Here is a 22,560-nt window from a genome sequence, read left to right on the forward strand (position 1 = left end):
GATGATATCCAGTCCAATCCTCATATGTTACAGATGAAGAAACTGAGGCCAAAAGACACTGAAGTGACTGGCCTAAGGACACCTATCATATATGCCTGGAGAGGAAATTAAACCCATGTTCTCTGACTTCTCCCTTCAGCACACTTTCCATTGTATTATTTAATATAAAGCATTTAATGCTTACAATGTGGTGGTGTTTTCAAGACAACATCCTACAAATGCCTTGGTGTCTAATGCAGTGCTTTTCATGCTATAGACAATAAATATTTCTTAAAATTTGTTGAACTGAATTGAACAAGCAGGTGAAGTAAATAGTTCGAATATTTTTGTTTCCATTTAGCATACAAGGATGCAGACCCAGAGAAGGAGTGATCCCCAAGGTTACATAAGTAGCAAGTCAAAATAATTCAAGACTAGATTTGTCTATCAGGCATCTCTATATGTATTCATTCGTTCAATAAATGTATCAAGAATTTGCACTCTAAGTAGAAGGCTTTTTTCACACTCAACCCTCCTTTCTCTGAGAAAAAAAAAATTGCCTTTTCCCAAGTTACTAGTGGCTATTATTTAATAACAGCTTAAAATTATATAGTGCTTCACAGTTTAAGTGTGAATCATTTACATACATTGTCTTTGAGATATGTAATAGATAATTCTCAATTTCTCTCTTCCACAGTTATTAGGCAAAAATGAAGAAAGAAAACATTGCTTAAGTGTGCTAGGTGTTATGGTGGAGACAGATTAGAAAAGTATAACATCAGTAAATTATTAAAAGGTAGATTTTTTAAAAGGTGTTCCCATTTCGGGGAATTAGGGAAGTCTACCTAGAGAAGATAACTTTTTAATTCATACTTAAAAGGATCTACAGGAGAAATGTACATAGAAAATATTCCAAGCATTCCAACTGAGAACTTGATAGAAAAAATATTCTATTGATCAGATCCCAGATGTACCTTAAGATTGCTGTAGGTGGCTCCTGCATATAACTGCTTAATTTTCAATTGATTCTTGGTTTGGGACATTAATGCATTGGCCCTTGTCCTTTCCCTTCCGTTTTCCATTGCTCCTCCCTCTGGTTGCCCGTCCTATCTAGGTCCTTTCCCTTATCTTTTCCCCATTTCTGGAAAGAGGTTCTGAAGCCACAGAGAAATGGAATCTCTAAGTGTAGGTAGGTATACGAGCCGGGACAGGTCATAGTTGGAGGATTTTTTTTTCATTTTGTTTTTAAAGACGGTTTTGAAATTGGCTGTACCCCACTCCTATTTCTCTCTTTACCTTTGCCAAACGGCCGCAGATCCCTGTAGTGAAGAGGTAGATCGACTTTACAAAAGGAATCAGCTGTGTCTATGAGAGAGAGAGGGAGAGAGATCATAGCATCCTAGATTTAAAGCTAGAAAGGAGAATTGTGTGTCAAATCGAGGGGAGTCCGCGACTAGTTTAACAAATGGTTCCTTCATGCATGGATATTTCCTGGCCAGGAAGCTTAGACCCAGGTCAGGTGTGTCCCAGTGCCTTAACCTGCTCCAGGTATGCAAATCTCCGGAGACTTCCCTTATTTGGGGAGGCGGAGCTGAACTGAGTTGCTGCTAGAGTAGAGAGAAGTTCTTCCTCTTCCTTTCTCCAGGTTTTTGGGCTGTGAAAAGGGTTCTAAGGAGCCGCCAGTGAGTACAGGTCATTGGGCAAGGTTTGGTGCGCATATTAGAATTGATTCGGAGTACTGGGGATGGTGATAGGGGGTGAGATTGGAGAACTAGCTCACTTTGAATTATTTTATGTTGATGATTACGATATTGTTTCTCAACCTTTAGAAATCGTTTCCAAATTGTGTAAACTTTGTGCAGGTGAAATGTTTCCCAAATCATGCAGAATTCAAGGATCCCTGGGAGACCAAATACTTTTTTTTTGGGGGGGGGGGGGAGTGGTATAGATGATGTTTTGGACACATGCTTTATTTACAGTGTTTATATGAGTTTACTTGTAATGTCGTCATGAAATGTTAACTAATAACTTCACAAATATTCTTTAGTTACATTTCCTTCTTATATTATCATTTTTGCCTGTGCATACCTTAAAAGCTTCACAGAACTTTGGAATTTTAAAGCTTGAAGAGGTTTAAGAAGTTATTTGTTCCTTCCAATAGATTGTATACTTTTTGAGAGCAGGGTTATATGAAATTTAGTCTTCTATCCACAGGAGTTCAGAGGGATGAAATCATAGAATCAGAATCACAGAATGTTAGCTGGAAATGCTCTAGTCCAGTCTAGTTGCTGGTCTGTCCTTCATTGAAATGCCTAGGAGGGTGACTAACTACTAAAATGTTTTTAAATTACTGATTTTTTAATGTTTACCCAAGTCCTCTGACTTAAATTTAGGGCATTCTTTTGACTTCCTAATATAGCATTTTCCCCCTAACCTGTACCAAACTACCTCTCAATGACTTTCCCAGTTCACTTTGTTTTATTGTAAACTGTAATAACTTGAGCGTTGATTGAGTTGGCATTAACTACAGGGCAAAAATTGAGGAAAATATTAATGAACCTCAGTTTCCTTTTTCTGGAAAATGAGGGGCTCAGACTGAAGTCTTTTCTAGACCTGACATGCTTTAAGTCTGTCTTTGAGTCTTGATGATAGCTATAAAGTACATGATTTTGGCCTTATGTATATCATGATTTAACTAAATATAGTAGCTATCTTTTGATATGCTACAATTAATGGTTCTTATGATAGGGAGATATAACTTCCCTTATCAGGATGAACTGAAAATGCTTATTCTAGTAGGGTTTATTCTATTGGCATAATTGCTCTTTTCTACTTTTGTTGAAGCAACAGGATAAAGATTTTCTTTTGTTTGTTTTATTTTTTTCTTTTATTTGCCTTGTGACATACTCATTCAACATTCTAGCTTTTTGCATTTGAGTTCTTAAATAAAAACTTGCATTAATAATGACTTACTCAAAATTTGTGCTTATGTAGTTCAAGGAAATCACAGGTTACTGGTTTAAAGTGGTATTTAAGTCCCTGGTCTGTCCTTCATTGAAATGCCTGAGAGGGTGACTAACTACTAAAGTGTTTTCAAATTACTGTGCTGGAGGTTAAAACAACCAAAGCGAGTTATTGCTTCTATCCTGTTTGTCATGTTTAAATTTATTAAGTAGGAAGGGCAGCTTGTTGAAAATGAGTTCATGCTATATTTAAGGAACATTTCTGTAACAGCAACATGCACAGTGTCCCTATTGCTGGATGCATTTTTAAACCAAAAACCAAACAAATATTTCCCTACCATGGTCTGGACTATTGATTTTATTTAAGGCAGTTTTCACACAAATGATTCCACTAAATTAAAAAAAAAGGATTTGGTTTCTCAATAGGGGAGCTAAAAAAGGGTTAATAAAAGGAACTCAGAGTCTGATTGGTTGGTATAGTTGGAAGCAAACAACATATTTGCATTTCAAAGACCTGGTTTGTAATTTTTACCTCTTTTACTAAGCTGACTGTGATATTGGACCAGCCCCTTTGGATCTTGGTTTCATAGTCTTCCAAAAGTCTTTTGGCCTAAATTAATTCTAAGGATCCCTTCCAACTCTGAAACTCTGTAGTTCTAATTTTTTTTTTTTTTATTCCATAGACTATACTTTGTCAACAGTTGTTGCTCACTTTGCCCATATCCATGGCTAGGTGTCTGTAGACTACCTAGTCTTTAGTTATATACGTTTTTTAATTAAATTTTGTTTTATTTTCAGATTTGCCCTCTCTACCTCTCAACTACCTTCCCCCTTAAGAAAACAAGGAAAGCAAAATAACTGTTACAAACTTTTAGTATGCATCTTTTAGATGATAAAACATGAACCACTATCATGGAAACCATTCCTGCAACTCAACATCAGAGAATATTGAATTCTCAATTATATAAATATTGAGTGTTTGGCACTATTACTTTCTTAGGGGAATACTCGGGTCTCCCACAGACTCATAACCCCAGAAAGGTATCTATATTCCAATATCTTCTACTCCTAACTAGAACATTCTAGATAGATGAGAACATATTTTTTAAAGTACATTATGTATCGTTTTCCCCAAGAAGGCAATTATATATTTGATTGCTTATCTGAATAGTTTACAGTCCACAACTGTTAGAAAATTCCTCTTTTTAAATGCTACTGGATTTTAAATCCAGTTTTCTTGTTTGATCCTCAATAGAGATGGAGAATAGCTAGTCACAGCATTTTCTGGATAAACCGGGTGGCAGGATGACATACTAGAAAATACTAGACTGGAAGTTAGGTATCCTGGATTTGTTTCCTGCCTCTGCTCCTTAAGCTAATTACTTGTTCTTTCTGATTCAGTTTATTTGGTAAATGGGGATGATGATGATAATAATAATAGCAACTATCATTTATATAATATCTACTATGTGTCAGACACTATGCTAAGTGCTTTATAAATATTATTTTTGATCCTCACAACAATCCTGGAAAGTAGGTGTCATTATCCTCATTTTACAATTGAAGAAAATGAAGCAAAGAGAGACGAAGTTACTTCCGGAAGGACATGTAGTTACTGAGTATCTTAAGCAAGATCTGCCTGGTTCTACTTTTCCTGTCTTAAAGATCAAATGAAAATAATGCCCCCCATACCGTCATCTCCCAGGTTTCTTTTCCTGTTGTTCCAATGAGTAATTGTAGCAGAAAATATTTTTCTAATTCTTGGTTTCTAATTAGTCATCATGTATTTTCCTCTGAGCTCTGTCCAAATTGCCTTGCTCCTTCTGAGTTGTGGAATCCAACCAATTTCTACCTTGAAGGTTCATAAGACATTTCTTTTTTATATCTTTGTGTTTCTTTTTTAAACAATGTTGCTAGATCTGTCAGTGAAGTGAAATAGAAATAATAGGGAATTGGAATCAGGAGATATGGGTTTGAATCTTGACATTGCTACTTACTATCTGTACGACTTTGGATAAATTACTTTCACATCTCAGTTTCAGTTTCCTCATGTGTAAAATGGTAGGAATTGATTTGATATCTAAAACCTCTTCAGATCAGTCAGATGACTGATCATTTGTATCCATTTTGTGTATCACTGTTTATGCTTACATTGTTTTCATTTATATTTACAAGTAACTAATTATTTCCTATAATGAATTTGTGCAGTTTGTTCTTGCTTCCAAGCCTGCTTCTCTGATCTTGTTCCAACATAGCTTTATTTGATTCATTTCTAACCGCTTCTCCAGTGTATCATTTCTATCTTCTGGTAAACCCTCATTTTTAATAATGGTATTTAGAGCTAAAAAGATGCCTCAGAGATAATCTTACTCAACTCTTCTCTTTTTATAAAGGGAAAAACTATAATCCAAAAAGGGGAAATAGGTAACTTGCCTATAGTCTTAGGATATTAGAGTGAGAAAATTGTGATTAAACTCTGACTTTAAATCCAGGTCTCTTTCTACTATGTTGTGATGATTCTTTACTAAGCAGGATTAATCTTGGGGAAATGCTGATTGTTGAATTAATTTCTGCCATAAATGTAGGATTTAAATTAATATCTAACATGATATTAGACCTTCAGTCATTGACCAACTGCGCCATTCCATTTTCTACCTAGTGGACATAGTCATGTGGTTTGGATTGGACTATTTAAAAATAGGATGGAAATGAGCTGGGTGCAAAAAAAGCACTCAGTAAAAAGTAAACCTGGTTTTGCATTCTAGTTCTGCCACTTCGTACTAGTATAACTTTGATCAAGTCACTTAATTTCTTAATTTTTATGAGTCTCAGATCCTCTTCTATAAAATGAAGTGGTTGCATTAGATAACTGAAAATTCTCTTCTTATGAATATCTTTGTGAAAGGTGTTTTATAGTTCTGTGCCTTCCTAAATGGTATACTGAATATAATAGGGTTTTTATGATTCAGAGTCATTATTACTAATATAAAATATTGTACTTTGTCATAAGATCTTAAGGGATTTTAAAATGAGGTAGTAGTCTCTCGGTAACCGAGGATGACGATTGTCTTTGTGCGCTTTCATCTATGATGTAGATGAGTGTGCACAAAGACACTTGTGCGTGAAGGAGATTTAAGTGGAAAAGTCGATGCACAGAGACAGTCCAACTCTCTCAGAGTTGGAAGCCTGGGTCCAATGGCACGAAAAGTCGTTACACCTGGAGACTTCCTCAGCTGCGTTGGGTGGCCGTGTTATCCTTTGTGCTCCAACACACCCTAAGCACTCCACAGTGCTTTGCTGCGTCGCCCTCTCAGCCGTTGAACCTTCTTATTGGTTTCTTCTGTCTGTTCCACCAAAGCAGTCTTTACATGCTGGGTGAGCAAAGCCGTAGTTCACCAGGGGTCGATGACCCAATGGCTACCCTCACAAGGTTTAGCTGGCCTGTTGAAGCCGTTGCCCGGGGTGTGGCCACTGCCACATGCTAGCAGCTACTGGGAGCCACAAGTGAGAGCTGGGTGTCAGGTGGGGGTCAGAGGCTGGAGAGCTGCCCTAGGAGGGCATGACAAACCCTCTATACCAGAGATACTACCCCTCCCTGAGCACTCCATACACCCCAAAATGAGGTACACAGCAACTATTTCCCCCATATACTATAGAATTCTGCTATACATGCTGTTTTCTTTGTGTACAATACTGTTGTTATACCTTAACAAGGTATAGGGTCACAAATCTGTATTAAATTTATTTTGTCTTTTTTATTAAAAAAAACAGCTAGATTTCTTTTTGGTTTAAAAAACAAAGAATAACAATAACCAAAAATAACTCTCCAGAGTGAAAATAATACTGGGTTTGCAGTAAAAAATTATAGGGTCAAATATTGGTTCCAACAATATATGAATTTGTACAATCACATCTCTCTGGGTTTTGTTTTTCTTCTGTGTAAAATGATGAGATTGGATTAGATAGTCTTTACCCTCTCTTCTAGATCTAAGATTCTGTGCTTCTCATCAAAGTCCTGCCTACTCATCTACTTCTATTTCTAATCTCTGCTCTCTTTTCCTGATCTCTACTTACATATTCTCCATTTCCTTATCTTCCTTCATTTCTAGATTTGAACTGTTTTGGGTGTTTCGGGTTGCCAAAAAAATTAATCCCTAGTTAACTAAAATATTGCTGTATTATTCTTTCTAATTGCTTCTTTGAAGTTCCTGCTTTTAAACTAGATGATAATAGGATCAGAGCTGAAAGGGTCCTTAGAGAAGACTGTCTCATCTAACTCCCTCATTTTACAGATGATGGTTAAGACCCAGAGAGATTGTGACCATGTCTATTGCCAAATACCTAGTAGGCATGGAAGGCAGAGTTCCAACCTAAATATTTCTCCATTTGGGATTCAAGTTTATTCCTGCTATAAAACTCTTTCTCTAATGAAGGACTAACTGTGCCTCTTCACCAAAACTAATTGTGCTAAAGCTACTTATGAACGAATATACCTAGTTACTTCTCATGAAGTAGAATGAAAAAGTATAGCTAGATTGAGATACTTTAATATAATGATTAACACAAAATTTAAAATATATATATGAATGTATAGAACTTCATTTGTTCACTTGATATAATTAGGTGGCACATTGCATAGAGTACTGGACCTGGGATCAAGAAGATCTAAGTTCATATTTGACCTCAGATACTTAGTAATTGTGTGACTGTGGGCAAATCACTTGTCTCTGCCTAAATTTCCTCAACTGTAAAATGGAGAAGGAGATGGCAAACTGCTGTACTATCTTTGCCATGAAAAAAAGCAAATGGAGTCATAAAAAGTTAAGAGATGAATGAAACAAATGAACAGAAAAGAACCGCAGTAGCACTCAACTATAATTTCTGCTCATGGGTGGACTGAGGCTGAAAAAGAAATTTAGTTCTTAGGATTCTATCATCAGATAAGTTTTGAAGGACTCTTTAAGTCTTCAACAAGTGTATTTCCCAATGTTGTTCAAACATCTCACATCAATTAATTTTTTACTAAAGAGTATTTACTGAGAAGGCATAATATGCAGAAAATACAAAGCTATTGCCCCAAATCAAGGGGTGCATTCTTCCCTTATGCATATAAAATCATGGGGTTTGAACTTAGATGCGAGATGCGTATCTAAAGAATGCACAAGACATAAGAGTATCTCATGATTCCTAGCCCTAAAAATAATTTTTGTTTTTTTTTTTTTTTCCTTAGTAGAGACTGCCAAGTTCACTCATAAGCCACCAGGGAAGACCAAGTGGGCAAATAAAATTTGTATGCATGCCCAATTCTACCTCAGCTTCTTCTATCTTATAAATTCTTCCAACTCCTCAATCAAAGAGAAGATTTTTTGTCTCATCACAGTACCAGCCCCTCCATCTCTCATGATGAGAAAAAGGTGAACAAAGACACCAATATGTTGATTAAAAACAGAATATTACATATGTTCTGTATAACTGACCAGGAAGGGCAATTCTGAGCATGTCCTAGGTTTGGACCCTTATTAGTCAGTTTCTCCATTGTAAATATAGTACAGAAATGTTCTAGCATCTGTTAATTGTAAATAGGGTCTTCATGAAGTAACTCCTGGTTCATGAGTCTGAAGACTTCTATTCAAATCCTTTTGCTACTTATTATCTGTGAATTTTGAGCATATCATTTAGCCTCTCTGTGCCTTCTTCTCCTCAATTATAAAATCAAGGGCTTGTGTTTGATATCCTCTGAGATCCTCTCAACCCTAAGTCTACGGTCCCTTGCATGATAAATAGAATAAAGGAATATGAAATTTGTCAGAAACATTTTTTGTCAAGTAAAATGTCCCTTTCCTCAAGTCTCTCAGCATATTTTATCACTTGAATTACCTTTGTACTTTCCATAACATTCTGAAATTTCTTTTAATTTTTTCCCAATGACTTTTCAATACATGATATAAATAAATATGAAACTCAGTCATACTATGCAGCTGCTCTTGCTCAAGTACAAACTACGTAAACATGCAATGTGTTTTTTTTATTTCTAAGATTAATTCTTCTCTGAGCTATTTCCATTTAGCATCTCTTGAAATCTATATTTTCGTGCTCCTGTGCTAAACTCAAAAAAGAAAGAAAAACAGCTTTTCCAAGCACTGACTACATCATTTAGTTGTTACTCAGCTCTAGCAGCTCAAAGAATTGCTCAGATGAATGTGAAAGGATGGCTTCTGACAGAATGTGCTCTGGTCGGGGGAAGACTTTGCAAAAACAATTGGATGATTTCAGTTCCTATTGGATCTCAGAGTGAATCCCACATGCTGCATTTACAGCAGTTAGCATGAATAAATTAAGAGCAAAAAAATACATTTCCTCTTCTCCTTAGCACAAGATAATTGTTCTAAATTCAGCTATTTCACCAAAGAATCAAATGGTGTGCTACAAGAATATGTTTCCTAATGCCGAAAGTGATTCTTTTTTTTTTCTCCTTATCCCTACTACCTCATGAAAAAACAAAACTCAAGTGAATGAAAAATCACAGTAGCCTGGGATACCTGTTTTTATGTTTATCATAAGAGCCAACACAAATACTCAAATGTTTAGATATGCATGTTCCTTCCAGTGACGCATCTTGTGGTGCATCCATACTCATTCATCAAGAGACACATGGCTATGACCTTCCATTAGTTGTATCCACCCCACTTTCTCAGGGCCAATTCTGTTTTCTCTTAGTATTATAAGCAAAAAGCATGTGGACTTCAGCTACATCAGTTATCCCTCACCTTTAGCACATGACACTCTAAACATCTTTTTAAATTCTACATGTCTTTTGTAACATTCTTAGCCTGAACCTTTCTTTGTAGTCTCTTATTCATTATAGTGAACATCATTTTCTTCTTAATTGTCCATTGGATTTCACTCATTTTTAATTCTGTAGACACTCTATAGTGAGGTAGTATTCCCTGACTTATGTGGCATAAAACATCTGGCCACTTATCTATGATTACATACTGTATCATTCAGAGTGTTGATGGGGAAAGTATCAACCTCATAGAGTTGCTTTACAAAAGAAAAGACTATATGTGACTTTTGTTTATTAAATGACTAATTTAAATTCCATTGAGTTGTCTTTCTGGGCAGAATGAGTAGAATACCAATGTCTAAACTTTAAAAGGCTAAAATGAAGATTTTATTTAATCATGATATTTTCTATCTTGTATAGTGCTTCTTTTATAGTTTCCCAAGTTCTTGCTCATCCATAGTTTCATTGGAGTTTCATAACAAGTTTGGAAAGCAGATATCACTCCCATTTTTAGATGGAAGAAATGGTGGCTCAGAAGATCTATCAGTCAAGAAGTATTTATTAAATATCTATTATATATGACAGACACTGTGCTGAGGATATAAGTACGAAGGATAAGAAAATTCCTACTCACATTGAGCTTATATTCTAATGAAGGAAATAACAATTACTAATAAAATAATTACAGCATAAATATAAAGTTATTAAATACAAATGTATACACAATAGACAATGTAGTTTTGGAGAGAGCACTACATCGTTCACTCTAGTTCTTACAATTAGCTGGATCTTTGATGAGAAACTTGGCCTCCAGAGTTCCAATCCATTATGGTCTCTCTCTTACACCCTGAGGACCTTTCCTACTATTCTCTATATATGTTCTAATGTTACATTACAAGCTAAAAATTATCCAAAATAAAAAGACCAAGGACCCTTATAAGAGTCTGATAAGCTTTTTCTCAATGTTTTTAATGACAAAAATAGGTAAGATTATAAAGGGAACCATTTATTTTTGAAATAGTTATCAAAATATTAAAAATAAAAATATTAAAAATTCACAGACCTCAAATTAAGAAACTGTTTCTAAAGAGAAAATAGTTTAGTTTATTCTTACCATTCCCATATGAAGTGGTTATGTGGTTATGAACCATGAACTAGGGAAATTCAGATGGAGGTGAAGGTGGGGGGAAGTATTCTGTTGCTCTTTGCTTCTGTCTCAGATAGTTTGCAGAAAGGATAGACACAGTACTCGGTGCTCTCACTACAGAATGAGCTATATATAATGCCCTCAGTTGAACATGCCATTGAAATTTATTTTATTAATTATGTCATAAGTTCTGGAGTTGGGACTCAAATAATTTCATTGCATTCACTGATTTAGCATTGAGGTTTTCCAAGTAAATGTTTCTGTCGTTGATAGTGTCTTTCTTAGGAATACTTTACAAGATCAAGTTTCTCAGCTTGAGGTTTGGCAATTGTCCTCCCCATTAAAAAAAGAAACCAAATATTTACAGAGAATTTGCTTGATCTTTGACATCAAGATTCTTAAAGCATTTCTGTGTTCAGATGCTGTTTGTATCCTCAAATGTGTAGAGTTTCATAAGAATCTTCCATATTTTTATTTATCCCATATTTTATAGCAAAACTGATATTGACTTCTCTATATCCACTAAATATATAACCTTAGGTATAGAGTAAAATAAATATGACAGAAGCTTAATTAGCAAGTGGAGATGAATATTAGGCCCACATTAAAGGTTCTCTGAGTTTAGAAAAATGTACTATATATTACTATAAATAGGCAAGATGATTTAACCAGCAGTGTAACTCAATTGAGTTTTGAGCATTAGATTTTAAAAAACTACTGCAAGATGTGACAAAAGCACTTATGATAGGACTAATCTAATTATGTCAAAGAATTGTCTGATGGACCAAAAACACTGTAATTAGAGGACAGCAATTTAATAGATTATCAGGATTTGATAGATGTAAAGCTGGAAATGACCTCATGTTATCTAAGACAGTCTTTCTAAGTCAAGCACATGAATGCACTTAGCCTTTAGCACTAAGCTTTATGATCTACAAATATCTAATTCTGGATCAGAATTTCCAAATGGAAACTTTTTCCCCCACCCCTGTTTATGAAAGAGGCTATGACCTTTGCTATAGCAGGATGTTTGTAGTGGGGGGCTCTCAACTGTGGAATTTGCTTCCTTTTCTTAGTCCAACACATTCTTACTTAAATAGCTTTGCAAAGCAGATAACCTCCATCTTTTGTCCAACTGACTAATATAGCACCCCATACAATTTTAAATGACATTTGGACATTTTAATAGAAATCCAGACCTACATGTTTTCTGAAAACCTTTGAGCTCTTAGATAGAAGCACATAAAAAATAAAATAAAAAAGAAAGAATTGTACTTTGTATCCAATTTTGTTATTAAGTTTTATTATTATGTCACTGTCATTTCCAGATACACCCCTCCTCCAAAGAACCTTGCTTTTTAACAACAACAACAAATAAAAGCAACAGTGACTAGATCTGGTAAAATATGTTATCCCTAAAGTACTGTCCCCCTCCTTTTTTTTCTCATTTCCACAGGCAGTTTTACAAAATTGGAAATGTAACTATAAAACCCCTTCCAGAACTACTTTTCGAACTACCCTCAGCTCTAGAGACTGACTTTTGTTCCCTTCAAATTTCTTGGGATAATCCTGAAAGACTTGATGTTTTTTCTAGTACTATAACTCCTGATTCTTGACTAGTGTACTGACTATAAGTTGATAACAGTCAGCCAGACGTACTTAATTAGTGTGTGGAAGTGTCTATTTAGTGGGAAAGTATATAGTGTCAACATGGAATCTAGAAATCCCAAACTTATAGTCTAGTAAGATCTGATGAAGCCCAAGTTTTAGGAGTAGCTTGTAAGTTGGAGACCCCAAAGTTTGTTCTTGTTCCCTCTTCCCATGAGAACCAACCCCAAGGGAATCTCAGGCTAGCAGTTTCAGACTGAATAATGGACCCTAAGGTAAATGACAATCCCAGTCAGGTGGGGCCAAACCCAAGTCAAGTGACTCTTTAGCATAGTAGACAGCACATCAGTCTCCTAAGCTGAAGGTCCTGAGTTTCATAGGGGAGAGAAGGGTGTGATACAGTGGGAGAGGCTTCTGGAGACAAGAAGAATCACTTGGCTTGGGCTTTTTTTCATTGAGAGGTGGAATAAGATGAGAGAAAATAAATGTCATTTAATTTTTTTTATTAGTCTTAAAAGAGGAAAGTTTTAGTCTTTACACTAAGAAACAGATGCAAAAAGTGCATTTCTTATACTTTTTTTTTATTTAAAAAGGCCATGATTTGATTACATATAACTTTGTTTAAAAGGAAAAAAACTAAATACCTTGTGAATTCAGTCTAACTATGAAAATATAGGTCATGTCAATTCTTTCAGTCATTATGCAAGTTTTAGATTATTGATATATGTGTACATCAGTAGATTTACTATGAAATTTAAGTCTTGTAGTCTTACAAATTTAGCATTTAGTCCATTTTCCTGTTAAGAATCTCCCTTTGCTGAATGTTATTGGCTCACATAAATTTTGTACTTTCTCATCTCCCCAGCAGTCAGTGGTAGAAAAGAAACTTGATCCCTAATTTCAACATTCAGAATGAATTGATTGTATATCAGAAATTCTCTTCTAATTGCTTTTTGTTAAACCTTTTAGGTGGGCACTAGAAGAATATGAAATAAAGAATTATGTATCATAAAGCAAAATGAAAACAGAATAAGAAACTCAAAACCAAAGGAACAAATCTCTCCTTCCCTCCCCACAAAATGACAAGATCGAAGTGCCCTAAATTTTCAGCTAGAAAAGACTTTAGATATCACCTTATGAAGTCCAGTCTTCTCAATTTTATACATGAAGAAACTGATACTCAGAGTAAGTTCCTCAAAGTCATATAGCTTCTGAGCAGTAAAGATAATATTTGAACCAAGGTCCTCTGACTTCAAACACACCTTTCCTTCCCTATTTCTTTTTTTAATCAGACTAAAAATAAAAGGCTGTAAGTATCATTAGCTTCTATTTTTTTCTTTAGACTGTCAAAGATGAAATTATATGAATTAATGCTTTTTAAAGGAAATAATTGAAGATTCTGTGTATCAATATCCATCATTGGCAATAAATCTTGGATTATTTCAGAAAATTTCTTCCCCAGCTTCTTCATTCTAAAAAAGGCTGTGTTGTCCTCAAAAGATTTTAAGGTATTTTAAAGGTATTCAAGGATTTGACATCATTAAGGCTTCCTAGTCTACTTGACCATTCTCCTTATCCTTGTTCTCCCACTTTACTTGTCTAGCTCATCTTGTTCCAAGGGAGAAATCACTCCATCCTTTGCAAGCTTTATATAATAGATTTGACATTGGAAGGAAGTAAATGTAAATGGTTATGTGCAACCCTTCCTCCTGCTAATAGCAATATTCTTTAGGATACAGAGAACAGTGTAATACTTTGTACAACAAAACAAAAAATTACTTCAGATCTTGAATGTTGTTATGATGACTCAAATATATACCTCATGGATGCATACATAGCATGATAAAGTGGAAAGAACCCTGGTTTCAAAACCTACCTGCTTCTGCCATTTGCTAGATGTACAAACATGGTCAAGGCACTTCCTCTATTCAGCTAAAAATAAGTATGTTTGCATTAAGTATTTCCAAAGAAAATTTTCAAGATCATGGATCTATAAGAGGATAATTTACAGTTGTAATCAGCCTAGTTGTCATGTAGTGTAACCTGATGATTACACAAATGCCTCATCTATGTTACCTGAGGCCTTGTGAAGATAAGTTTTGACCAAAGGCCACATAAGTAGTAATATTGGAGGGAGCATTTGATCCAAGGTCTTATGATGGCAGAATCAGCTTTATTTCCACCATACCACATTGCCTAGATAACAAAAGTAAAATTCATTGCAATAATTAAATATGTTTAGGTTTATATTTATAATAGTCATAATTTTAAAATGCTGCCATTGTCAAAAGCATGTGTGTCTCTATATACATATACTTACATCTAGATAGATATCTATTTTTGAGTTGTTTCAGTCATGAACAACTCTTTGTAACCCTATTTGAGGTTTTCTTGGCCGATATATGAGAGTGTTTTGCCATTTTCATCTCTAGTTCATTTTACAGATAAGGAAAGTGACTCAAACAGGATTAATGACTAGCCCAAGGTCATATCTGAGATGAATCTTCCTGACTTCAGGCTTAGCATTCTGTCCACTGTGCCACCTAGCTGCTAGAAAGATATCTTGTGTATGTGAATGTGTGTATGTGTGTGTGTCTATTCCTGAATTTTAATAATAGGAGATTGCAAATTTCTATCCAACTATGATCATATTCAGATATGATTTTTTTTTCAATTAGCACTCTTTTGTCTTTGAATCAATTACATAATTTGACTTAGATGAAAAGATTTTTTTTTTATTGCCATCAGATGCCTTCAATTTGTAGGGGTATTGCACCCTGGCACATTTCCCACATTAATTTTAAATATGATTTTGTGTGCAGGGTCCATCAGAGTCCTAAGTATCTTTGTTGGGGGTCATTTTTAACTGCTTTGGGTTCAAATGAAATGCTATATTTAAAAGCACTTCAAAATGTATAGATAATTATTCCACTTTGAGATTTAATATTGTTTTATTTCTTTGTATAGTGGGAAATATACTTGACAGAAAGTTGAGAGCTGGGTTTAAGATCCAGCTCTGCTTTTAATTAGCAGTGTGACTTAGAGCCATTTAATATTTCTGAGATTTGGTTGAATGTTTGGAGCATTAAATTTAGTTTTATAGATATCTATAGAATATGTCCATTAGTACATATAAATTGTGTAGATACTGTGAACATACGATAAATTGGACCCAAAATTGAACAAGAAAAGAGCAAGCTAGATTGGCCTTGGAAAATTACTGCAGTGCTCTTAGGGAATCCAAACTTCCCCCAGAAGCAAACACCTATCTTTTCAAAGTCAATATTTCTCTGGTGATATTATATGATATGATATGTATGGCTACAAGTCTTGGAATACCATAGTTTCCTAAGAATTAGTTGAGATTCACCCAAAGGGTATTGGAGTAGAATAATGATGAGCAAAAGTAGTCTGCATTATATTACCAGTTAGAGAGTATCCAGAAGCAGTATAAAGAGTTATGTAACATAATAAACATATAATATAATAAAAAAATAAAATATTAAAAGTAAAGCACAGTACTTTGCTTATAATGAATGTTTAATAAATAATTGTTTAACCAGAAAATAAAATGAATCAGCCATCAAGCAACAAGTAATCCATGCAAAACTCAGATATGTATAATATCAATTTAATAGCAAGACTTCCACTGATGAATTTCTGTAAGTTTGTATTTCTTCATTTGAAAACAAACCATCCATATCCTTTAACTTCTTGTCTATTGGAAATGTAGCATTTCTTTATGTAACTCATTATCAGACATTGATCAGAGAAATTCGCTGTGAAAATATTCTCAGTTTTTTACCTCCTAAATCTTAACTGCATTCATTTTCCCTGGGCAAAACTTTTCCATTTCATTTAAAGTTTTAAAACTTCTCCCTCTCACTATAGTAAAGTGACTCTTTTCTATTTTTTTAAAAGATATGACCATTTATATTTAGGCTATATATTAATTTGGAGTTCGTTATAGTATATGGTATAGCTTGCTGTTCAGATCCTAATTTCTGCCAGATTGATATATAGCTTTCTTACTAATAAGTCATGTCCTCTGGTATGTTAAATGGTACTATGTTTTATCATTTCTTGATTTTGTTTATATAATATGTCCTGTTGAATAAAATTTCTTAAGCCAGTATCAAATGAGGATAATTGCTTTATAGTATAATTTGAGATCTGAGGCTGTAAGATCTCCCTAATTTATCCTTTCCCCAATTATTTCCCTTGAGATTTTTGACTTATTTCTTCTTCCAGATAATTTTTAAAAAATTCTGTGAAGCAAATCTTTGGAAGTTTGCTGTTTCACCAAATCTATAAATTAGTTTAGGAAGTGTAATCATTTGTATTATATGTGCCTGGGCTAACCATAAACAATTACTATTTCTCCAATAACTTAAATATTTTGGTAAACAATCTTCTGTTTAATGATGACTTTCCAAGTTTGGTAATGAAATATCCATTTGACTTCTTGTTAGAGAGATAAAAGACTCTTGGTACAGAATGAAATCTTTTTTGTGGTCAGTATGTTGATTTATTTTGCTTGACTATACATATTTGTTGTGAGGAAGGACTTCCATTTAGATGAGGCTGATATATTAGTTGACAGATAAGAAAAAATAACATTTTAACACAAAAAAAATTTTTTAATGTTCAGAAGGGAACATAATTAGACCAATTTTATTTCTTTGACTTTTTTCAATTAGTAAAAATAATGAATTCCCAAAGTGTTTTCATATATTCAAATTAGCACTGTTTCAGGTTATAATTATGCAAACTACTGCAATTGTTTTCAGCCCTGGAGAAATATATGGTATATGTTTGAAGATTGTGACTACTTCAGACTATTCATTATTCACAATATTAAGGATTTGGCTATATCTTTTTCAATGTTATATACATACATATCTTTTTTTAAAATGGTGCATAAGTTATTTGAAGTTCTATCATTCTTCTGTTTTTTATTGCATATTGAAATGTTTGTTTCTGTTATGACTAACACAAATATAACACAATTAAAAATAACATAGGAGAACAATATAAAAAATTGAACAAGATAAAGAGTTATCAGGTAGGTTTTTTGTTATTTTTTGTTGTTTTTTTAAACCCATACCTTCCATCTTGGAAACAATATTGTGTATTGATTCAAAGGCAGAAGAGTGGTAAGGGCTAGGCAATGGGGGTTAAGTGATTTGCCCAGGGTCACACAGGGAAGTGTCTGAGACCAGATTTGAACATAGGACTTCCCATCTCTAGGCCTGGTTCTCAATCCACTGAACTACCCAGCTGCCCCCTGTCAGGTAGGTTTTGATCTTAACCATCTCAAAAAATACTCATATTGTTGAAATCACAGGCCCAGGGAAATAGAGTAAAATGTGAGGAAGAAAATCTCTTTAGTCCCTTTTAGGTTCACCACACTATTTGATAATCATTCAGTTTCTATGCCTGCTATGTTAGTTATGTAATTTAAGACTATATGTACATGTCAGTCAGTTTTGCCTGAAGTTATTAAATATATCATTAGTTTTAAAACCCTATAAGCAAATCATGAATTGTTTCTGTTTAATAATTAATTTTATAATAATAATTCAATACTTTGATACATCAGTGAATAAGTCTGGAGTTCATACTCAAAGTTTCTTACTATTTTTGTCTTAGTGGCATCAGCTTATCAAAGTTAAAACTGGGAGATTAAATAGTGAATGAATAGAGAAACTTTTATATATTTGCCGACCCTTTTGGATGATACAAAATCTTGTTTTGTATAAGAGGAAACTGTAAGATTTTATTGTCTTATACTGATTTTATTCATTGCCTTTTATGAATTAAATATTTATTTTTAACTTTCAGTGAATAACCCTATACCATCCAACTTGAAATCAGAAGCAAAAAAAGCTGCTAAAATATTGAGAGAATTCACAGAGATAACTTCTAGAAATGGACCTGATAAGATCATTCCTGGTTAGTAAATAAAGGCTTACTAGGAGTTTTTAGCTTTTCTTGTTTACAATAGATTTCCCTCTTCAAGATTCCTTTTAGCTTTGTAAATAAAAATTTATTTGCATCTACTTTTGTTAGGCTAATAAAGTATATAGATGAGACAGACAATTTTATAATTTTTACTGAAGAAGTCTCCATTAGTTTTGGAGTTAATGTACATAGTCTCTGGTGATTTGGAAATACTGGTCACTAACTTTTGAAGTACTCCAGAAGAAATCATGGGTTTCTCTGCTCCTCTCCTCTCCCCACCCATTCTCTTCTTCTTTCCTTCCTTCATTCCTTCCTTCCTCCTTTCCTTCCTTCTTTCTTTCCTTTCTTTCTTCTTGCTCTTCTTCTTTCCCTCCTTTCCCTCCTCCTTCCTTCCCTCCCTCCTTCTTTCTTTCCCTCCCACCTTCCTTTCTTCCCTCCTTCTTCCCCTTCCAACTTCCTTCCTTTCCTCCTTCTTTCACTCCCACCTTCCTTCATTCCTTCCTTCCCTTCTTCCTTTACATGGAGGTCCTTTATAACACTGTTGTTTGGTAGCAAAGGTAACATTTATGTTATAGGATATCCATGTAACTCATATCCCAGATCCCATGTACCCAAACACCTGGGGGATTTGATTTGACCTGAATTATATAGAAAATTCATAGAATAGCAATATATTCTGAGCTTTTTTTTAAAAAAGAAATTAGTGCTTTAACTCACCCTTAAGCTGTAGAACATATATGTTATACTACATGGATCTACCTGACTAATACATTAAGAAAAGACAGATATGAACCAACTGTTAAAATTAAATTTCCATTCATTCAAGAAGCATTTATTAATTACTTACTTCATGAGAACATTATGCTAGGTGTCAAAGCATACAGTGTTTAACTAAGACAGTGCTATTTAAGGGACTGACCACCTATTTGTAAATGCTATGAGAAAGCTTACTTAAAGGAATCAATGTCTAGCATCTTTCATAACCCTTTAAAAAGAAAACAAGATCTGTCTATAAACCTTTTACTAAGTTTTCATAAAGTTGAAAAACTTTTTAAAGTAAAAATCCCCAAATCTATTTATATAATATATCCAAATGTTTGTAGTTTGACTATGCTTAAAGAGTCTCTAAATCTCAAACTGAGCCCAGATTTGCCCTTTGTTCAATCTTTCTGAGCAAGCTTCCCTGTTCCCTGAGTCCCATGGGGAAAATTCCACTAATCCTATGTGAAGCATTTTTTTAAATAGTTAGAATTTTCTGTTTGTAGCTAATTTCTGAATTAATTGAATCCTTGAAATGTTTGTTCTATTGTTGATAGACTGAAGCAATCAAACCCCACTCTGATCTAAAATATCTAACTCTGTATGGTAATTGCAGGATTCTAAACATTTATAATGTTAAATTTAGCTACATAAAAATAACCAGAGAAAAAGAGGTAGGAGTACAGAATCTTCATGGCCATCTGTTTTTATGAATTTGAGCTTTGATTCATGACTTATACATTTCATTAAGATTCTTAATTAGGACCCCCAAAATAGTCATTTAAATGTCTCAATATGTATATGTCAGGGTTGACCAATCTCATTTATAATATTTTATTTTGTGTGCTTGTTTATCAAGGAATATATATTGATAATGATTAATGTTTGCAGCCCATGTAATTGCCAAGGCTAAAGGACTTGCCATCCTATCAGTGATAAAAGCTGGATTTCTGGTCACTGCTCGAGGAGGCAGTGGGATTGTATTGGCTCGCCTTCCAGATGGAAGTAAGTTGATATTTGCCTACTTAGAGAATTACAGCATGCTCTTCCTTTTTTTTTGTTTTTTTGTTTCCATCTTGGGCAGATTTCACAGGGGAATGACAGGTTTCCTTATATAACTTCCAATTGTATTCTTTAATGCAGTTCAGTTTTGTGTGTGAATAAACCAACATGAAAAGACTGATGTTTCCTGTCTCTTAAAGTCCTGAAGCAGAGATCCACTGAATAGATCTTCAAATTTCACATAAATTCTATAATTTTTCCAAATGCGAAAAAAGTAAATACAATTTAATCTTTGAATTTCTTATGCCAAATGTGCATTCTTATTCTTCATTATCACAGTAAAACTAATAATTCTTGCCTGGAAGGAGAGTCCAAAATAAGGAACCATCTGTAGACTTTTCTACCACTTCTATTGAATGCAACAATTTGATATTTTGTTTTCTTTCCTCTAAGGCTGAACAGTGTTGTTGCTTAAGTGAAAATTTACGATTGTATTTTTAAGTGGAAAAGCCTTAAGGTTGTATTTTGAATAAATCTCTAGAAGCAAAAATGCTATGGGTATACTGTACCTAATAAACATTTTCTTCCCTTTGCATTTCCTCTCCCATATGTCTTTTTTTTCCCCTTGAAGTTTATGGTTGATGGAAGAGTAATGCACTTTTACAGATATGATTACAAGATGAAAAGTCAGTTGAACATAATGGTACAGATTGGGAAAGATCGTGGGTTGAGGGCTATAAAAGACTGGCAGGTTTATCATTTTATAAATGATCATAGTGATGACCAGTGACTTGTTTGAGGTCATGTAGATAGTGATAGTCAAAATTTGATATGAACTGAAGTTCTTTTAGCTACCCTCTTCTGCCTTCCATACTTCCCAAAGCCTTCAACATTTGGTAATTGGTCTTGAAACATTCTTTTGGTGAAGAGGAAAGAAGGAAAGAGAGTAAGCTATTAAAATAATCTTTACTATTCTCTAAAAGGAATAATGCTTGGGTTAAGGAATAAGACTTGGGATAGAGATGAGAAAAGGGAACTCTTGTCACACACTTGGAGACTTCTTGTACCTACTTCTTGGCTCTTTCTGTTATCACCCAACTGGGATCTGACTAATCATTAGATATTGAAGTAAGAAATTACAGGGATGTGAAGTTGAATCTTGCCTTTGAACACTGGCTTAAATGCTATTTTTTTTTTGTTACTAATACTCTTTCAATGAAGGGAGGGATTTTTTTTTTAATCTTTTTGGCAGGGGAAAACTTTTTTTTTGAACCCTTACCTTCACTCTTAGAATCAATACTATGCATTGGTTCTAAGGCAAAAGAAGTCTAAGGGCTAGACAATGGGGGTTAAGTGACTCGCCCAGGGTCACACAGCCAGGAAGTGTCTGAAGTTATATTTGAACCCAGGATTTACCATCTCTGGGCTTGGCTCTCAATCCACTGAGCCACCCAACTGCCCATAGGGGAAAATTTTTACTGCACCTCTTTTTAGCATTTGACACAAAGAATTGCCTGACAGGTAAGGAATAGCCTAGTTTGTTTTTGTTTTTGTTTATGATGTTCAAAAATGTATGTCTTTATGTATTTTGTGTATATCACCTCTCTCAGTAGATGGGTAACATACTTCATTACATAGTTTGTTACTGCATTAATCAGAGTTCTTAAGTTTTTCAAAGTTTTTCTATACATTATTGGTGTCCATATATCAATTGTCCTGATGTGGGGTGCAGAGGTGTACCCCTGGGGTTCAGGAAGGATACCTTTTGCAAGAATGCAAGACTCCAAACTTAACTTAAAAGTAAAAAGAGATTTATTAGTAATATTGAATTTTTGGCAAGCAAGACACCAAGAGTTGCTTCTTGGAATGCCTCAGTTCTGGGGGTTTTATATTCAGTGAGGACTTGACTCTGGGGCAAGGGGTTGGGGAGGAGTTTTCCCTGGAGGCATGGGTGTGGTTCTCATGATTTGGATCTATGGGACTATCAAAGGAGGATAATCCTCTCAGGGTCAGATGCTTTGGCATTTCCCTGATAATAGTTTGCCTGAGTTTCTGGGGGTACAATGCCATGACATTACTGGTTCTTCCCACTTTACTTTCTATCAGTTCATAACACCTGGAATTCTCTGAAATTATCTCTTTCATAATATTTTAGTAAAATGATATTTACATTCATATGTGACAATTTCTTCTGACATTCCCTAAGAGTCAACCTGAGATATCCTCTTAGATTCTTTTTCTCTCTCTTTTAATCCCCCTTTTGGTATCAGCAAGTTTGTTTTCCTTGTGGCTGTTTCCTCTGCAATATTATCCTTCTTTAACTGTCCCATCTCTACTTGTTTCTTGTTGAA

At 34.4% G+C, this 22,560-nt stretch overlaps 1 protein-coding gene across 3 annotated transcripts in view; it reads left to right on the plus strand.

Annotated features, from left to right (window-relative positions):
* The first annotated feature begins 1,076 nt into the window (after positions 1–1,076).
* Positions 1,077–22,560, plus strand: part of SH3YL1 (SH3 and SYLF domain containing 1) — a 47,665-nt gene continuing 26,181 nt past the window's right edge. The window contains exons 1-3 of one of the 3 annotated variants that reach the window (XM_007476209.3): positions 1,077–1,168; positions 18,329–18,439; positions 20,099–20,212. In XM_007476209.3, the coding sequence (XP_007476271.1) occupies positions 1,150–1,168; positions 18,329–18,439; positions 20,099–20,212 (244 nt within the window). In that variant the 5' untranslated portion in view covers positions 1,077–1,149. Of the gene's footprint in view, positions 1,169–1,533; positions 1,662–13,473; positions 13,670–18,328; positions 18,440–20,098; positions 20,213–22,560 lie in introns of those variants that run through there. The other 2 variants (XM_007476210.2, XM_007476208.3) reach the window with 2 other exon arrangements.

Source organism: Monodelphis domestica, chromosome 1 (genome assembly GCF_027887165.1).
Source record: "Monodelphis domestica isolate mMonDom1 chromosome 1, mMonDom1.pri, whole genome shotgun sequence".
NCBI lineage: Eukaryota > Metazoa > Chordata > Mammalia > Didelphimorphia > Didelphidae > Monodelphis > Monodelphis domestica.